The 5,397-nt window shown below is 57.1% G+C and overlaps 1 protein-coding gene across 1 annotated transcript in view; it reads right to left on the bottom strand.

The window, feature by feature from the left end:
• Window positions 1-3,871: 3,871 nt before the first annotated feature.
• GNAT1 (G protein subunit alpha transducin 1) overlaps window positions 3,872-5,397 on the bottom strand; it is a 3,531-nt gene continuing 2,005 nt past the window's right edge. Inside the window, exons 5-8 of the mRNA XM_040628150.1 lie at window positions 5,055-5,184; window positions 4,638-4,791; window positions 4,318-4,509; window positions 3,872-3,932 (exon numbers count right to left, since the gene is read on the bottom strand). Of these exons, the coding sequence (XP_040484084.1) occupies window positions 4,319-4,509; window positions 4,638-4,791; window positions 5,055-5,184 (475 nt within the window). The 3' untranslated portion in view covers window positions 3,872-3,932; window position 4,318. The remainder of the gene's footprint in view (window positions 3,933-4,317; window positions 4,510-4,637; window positions 4,792-5,054; window positions 5,185-5,397) is intronic.

Genomic DNA, 5,397 nt, shown 5'->3' on the forward strand with positions numbered 1-5,397 from the left:
TGTAATACAGGGTGTGGACCCCTGTGAGGGACCCATAGGCAGAAGGTCTTGTCTAGCCCTCCCCCAGCCTGGGTCCTCAGAGCTGATGACCTCTTGGCTGAGGCCTGCTCCCACACTTCTGGCATTCCCTCCCTCTCTCCCTGAGATCCGGCCCCCAGCTCCTCTGGCCACTGAAGCGGCTTAATGAGCCCAGGTCACGTGGACTATGCTACTGCTTGTGGGGAGGGCCCAAGCCCCTAGTGGCCACCCGACCAGGCCCTGACGTCAGCGGCATTAACCGTCCACCAGGGTTTTCTAATCTCTGGTCAGTGGCCGGGCCAGGTTAGTCCCGCCAGAGCCAGAGCTGAAGGCCGTGAGGGCCCTCGGGGGCACCTTGAGGTTGCAGGTCAGGCGGGATGGTGGTTATTAGAGGTGCCCGCAGTGAATGACCCCTACCTGCAAGGCCAGGGTGTGGCCACTGTGCTGACTCTGGGCCAGCTCTGATCCTCTGCCCTCAACTGTGAATCAGGCATTGACACCCATTGATCCTGCTCCTGAGGGTATAATTACACCGGTGTGGTGAGTGGGGCTGAGGAGGCTCTGAGCTGGGAGACTCAGCACCGCCCCCCACCCCCGCCCCACCCCCAGCATACTTGTGGCCATTGGCAGGGCCACTTGGGGCCAGGTCCTGGCCCTGGCCCATGGGATCCAGGAATACCAGTCCTGAATCCCCGACCCTGGGATCAGAACTGTGTGTGGAGGGGACTCCCTGGAGGGTGGGGTCCAGCCCCTGCCTAGTGACTGGGCTTCTCTCTGCCCCTGGCCCAGGAAGGCTGGGGAGCTCATCACTTTTCTTCCAAGACAAGGTGACTATGTGAAAGACCCCATTAGCCCACCTCTCCTTACAGCTTCCTCCCACCCAAGCCTGCCACTTCCAGCACCTCAAAGCCTCTTGTCTTCTGCCTTGCCTTTCCCCACAAAATCCTGAGGTTACTCCGCTCACTCCAGTAAACTGCTCAGTCACAGGGTCCTTAGTGGAGATGAGCAGCCCGGCTCAGCCAGGCCCAAGACCACCCAGTGAGAGTCCTGAACCGCTGGCCCAAGCCCCATCCTCCCCTCGGGCCTCTGGGCAGCACCAGGGTGGCTGAGTGCCCTAACCCATCCAGGGTCCCTCTACCACCACCCTGTGCTCAGGTCTGGACCCCCTCACTACCCCTCTCTAGCTCACTTCAGGCTCACAGCTCTGCCCTCCCCCTGGACACTGAGATGCTGTCCACATGTTGCCTTCTGCCCAGGCCTGGGTATCTGTCTGCCTCCTGGACATCTGCCCCAGGTGGCTACAGGTCTGGAAAACTCAGTCCCTCAACACTCCTGCAGTCCCAGCTTGGTGGGGGCACCACACACGCTTGTTCAGTAGCACAGATCCAGACCCTGGTGGCTGAGCCCCACCTGCAGATCCCGGCCCCATGGGGTAACGGGGACATAAGTCTCTTCCTCGTGGATTCCCCAGCCCCGCTGCTCTCCTCCCCCACACCCTCTCACACTAGCCCCCAGGAAAAAATGTGTGCCCCTACATACCTGTTTTCACGAAAAATTTTAATCATTATTTTTTCCTAGGAACAGATTTGTAAAATATTATTGATGATTTTATTTCCATTAAAGCCAGGAAAATAAGATTATAAATTGTTTTAGATATAGATAAAATAGCTAAGCTTAACATAATGTTGAGTTTTAATATCTCTACTTTTAATTTTTTTCAACTAATATAATATTCTATAAAAATTTACCATTAAAAATACATAAAAACATATATAGGAAGGGACATTTTCCTTTTGCTTCAGGCTCCAATATGTAGCTCAGCAGAGTTCTCTTGGATCTTGTCTTTATTTAAAATTTTGATATTTTGTTCATCACGGGTTTTTTTGCAGTAATTTCCTTCCTTTCTTTCTTTCTTTCTTTCTTTCTTTCTTTCTTCTTTCTTTCTTTCTTTCTTTCTTTCTTTCTTTCTTTCTTCTTTTTTCTTTCTTTCCTTCTTCCTTCTTTTTCTTTCTGTAGGTTCCACACCTAATATGGGACTTGAACTCACAACTCTGAGGTCAAGAGTCACATGTCCTGCAGTAATTTTGAATTTAAAAAGTATTGCATTAATATATTCTTTTTCTTGATTACTGAACTTTTTGGCACCACCTTAAATTTTGCACCCCAGGTGAGTGCCTCTTTTGCTTCGCCCTAATCCCAGCCCTGCTATTAGGTCCTCGCTTTAAGGGCTTCCGAGATCCATCATCTTCTGGAGGAAGCCCAGGCCCTCAGGCTGGCACTTGGCACCTGCCCATTGTCTCCCCACCCCATGTCCCCTTTGCCTGCTCTTACCCTATTAACTATGGCCCACAAGCCCCGTGTTTCTGGGCCTTATACACCCTACTCTCCCTGACAGAATAAGCTTCTACCTCAGAACTCCCTCTTGATCCAGGATTATCCCTGTGAATGTTTCCCATGGCTCCTTTCCCCTTCAAGCCCTCTCAAGAGGCACAGGTTGGTCCCATGCCCCCAAGAGGGCTCCTGCCACGCCAGGCCATGTCCTTCCCTCTGGAAGGGCCTATTTTCCCATTTATGTCCAGCCCAGCACTGGGCACTTAATAAATGCCCATGACTCGTGATAATGAACGCTTTTCCCTTCCCCACAAGAAAGGACAGCTGGGGCCCGATGCAAAGGGTTATTACTGAGTCTGTGTATCCGCCCGAGGGGAGTGGGGACCATGCTCTGGACTGGAGAGTTGGAGGGCCCTGTCCTTGACTGCAGTGTAGGTCCCGGCTTACAGGCATCAGCAAGGACTCAGGCCTTGATGAGGAACTGGGAGCAGGGATATAGGGACATGGGTCTCTGTCCCTGACAAAATTTGGACATGGCCCTCTGTTTTTCCTGCTGGGCAGTGGGCCCTGAACGGGAAGGTGCGGGAAGTTGCTGGCAGGGATGAGATGGTTACCTGGGTTTGCTTGTGACCCCACCTGAGGTAGACCCCTCTGGGCCCAATCTGGGCCTTAATCATGTCCCAGATCCTCCGCCTGGAGCTGATCGATGGAACTGGACTCTGCCCCCAGCCACCCCTCAGGACAGTTTGACCATTGGCCAGAGCTGGTGTCAACAGTACCCTCCCTCAACAGACCGTCCCCTTGGCCGGCTGGCCTGGAGCAGTGTGGGCGGGGGTGGTGGTGAGGTAGGACATGGATCTGGTGGCCAAGGACAGAGGGGGCAGAGCCTCGGGGGGAAGGGGACAGGGGGTTACTCTGAGCCTGCTATGTGGGGAAGGATCCAGCTTGAATCTCTTCCTGACACCCAGGGGTTCCCTGGCGTGCCCCCCACTCACTAATTCATCTATGCGGGAGCTGCACAGGCCAGAGTGGTTTGGACTTTGGACCCCTGAAGCTATAGAGAGGGACGGTCACTGGCCAGTGGGTGACAGGTGTCAAACTTGTCACATGGAGGTGGTATGGCTGGAATGGGCTGATGGTAAGCAGTAGGCCCGCTTGGAGGAGGGATCTCTGCCGGCCCCCCTGCTCTTCATGAAACTGGGAGGGAGGGCTGTTTGCTGAGCCCAGACCCACCAGGTGAGTCATGGGCCCCCTGGGGAGAGAGACCTGAAGGAGATTGGTCAGTTGGGCACTGCTGAGTCACTGTGAGCTCTAGCTGTCCCAAGTCCTGCCTGTTCCTAGCTGAGGCTGGCTGGGGTGGGTCCTGGAGGCCAGTGCAGCCAGGCCGTGAAGGGCAGCAGTGGGGTTGGGCGCACTGGACTCGGAGACACAGGGAAGGTTGGCGCCTCAAGGCTAGTGGGGCTCAGGGTTTTGGGTGTGTGGCTGGTGGGGCCACAGGCTGGGGCCCAGGAGTTCTTGGGGGCTGATAGGCTCCTGTGGGCTAGGGCTACAGGGTGTCAGGGGACACACATGAGTTCAAGCACCTGTGAACAGAAAAAAGGAAGTGAGTCAACATCCCTGAGCTCCAAAATAATGGCCTTAGGCTGAGAGGCACTGTGGAGGTGGGCTTGTAAGCAGTGACACCTGGAGGGATTGGGGTGGGGTCAGGAGGGATCAGGTGGGTGGGACTTGTGCACCTGGAGGACAGGGTGGCCTGGGGGCAGTGGGATGGAGCTGAGGGGCCAGGGTGGGGCCTGGGAATTGGGGGTCTGCACCAGGCAGTGGAATGGGTCTGGAGAGTTGGGGCAGGACCTGATGACCTGCCCGGGGTCTGCTGCAGCGAGGTGGGGTGGGGAGCTGGGGATGGGGCGTGAGGTATTGAGACCACGGAGCAACACAGGAGAGCATCCTAGGCCATGAGGAGCCTACCTCAAAAGAGGCCGCAGTCTTTGAGGTTCTCCTTGATGATGATGTCTGTGACTGCGTCGAAGACAAATTTGACGTTCTGGGTGTCGGTAGCGCAAGTCATATGGGAATAGATCTCCTTCACGTCGCGTCGCATGTTGAGCTCGAGGAATTGCACCTTGATGTAGTTGCCCGCGTCCTCGTACGTGTTGGGCCCTGGCGGGGAAAGGGGGTGCTCTCTCACTCGGTGTCCCCACTCCTTCCCGCCGCGGGAGAAGCGCAGGCCCAGATTACGGGGTTGGGGCGCCGCCTGGCGGCCAGGCCGTGCGGGGGGCGGTTCTCACCGTCGTAATCTGGGAAGCAGATGCTGAGATGCGCCTTTTTGATCTTCTCGGAGAAAACGTCCTTCTTGTTGAGGAAGAGCACAATGGACGTGGTGGCGAAGTAGCGGTGGTTGCAGATGCTGTTGAACAGGTGCAGGCTCTCGTGCATGCGGTTCTGAGGAGGGCAGAAACAGTCGGCCACCGGGCGGGGGAGCGCGGGCACCGCCCCTGCGCCCACAGGCTCCGGGGCACCAGGCCCATCCCGCTCAGACAGCTCCAGGTCAGCTTCCCCCACTGCCCCCCTCAGCGTGGCTGCTGGCTCCCTTGTGTTCTCATTCGGACTGTTCTGGAACGACTGTCCGCTCTCAGACGCTCCCCGCTTGCGCAGTACTGTCTCCGGCTTTCCCCTGAAACACTGGGGCCCTGCCTGGCACCCACCACTTCGTCGTCCTCCACCAGCACCATGTCGTAGGCGCTCAGCGCCGCGATGAAGATGATGCAGGTCACACCCTCGAAGCAATGGATCCACTTCTTGCGCTCCGAGCGCTGCCCGCCCACATCGAACATCCTGTGGGGCAGTTGGGGCCTGAACCCGCTCCTGGAGTCCCCTGGACGCGCCCACAGGCATCCCCTTGCCGCCTAATGCCGGCTGGGGGCACTCGGGTGGGACTGGCACGTGGAGGGGCCGGGCCTTTCTGCGGGCGGGCTATCAGAGAAGCGGGGTCTCTTTGGGATGGGGCCTCCGGGACGGGCCGGGGCCTCTGGGACGGGCCGGGGCCTC

Source organism: Ursus maritimus, unplaced genomic scaffold (assembly GCF_017311325.1).
Source record: "Ursus maritimus isolate PB19 unplaced genomic scaffold, ASM1731132v1 scaffold_14, whole genome shotgun sequence".
NCBI lineage: Eukaryota > Metazoa > Chordata > Mammalia > Carnivora > Ursidae > Ursus > Ursus maritimus.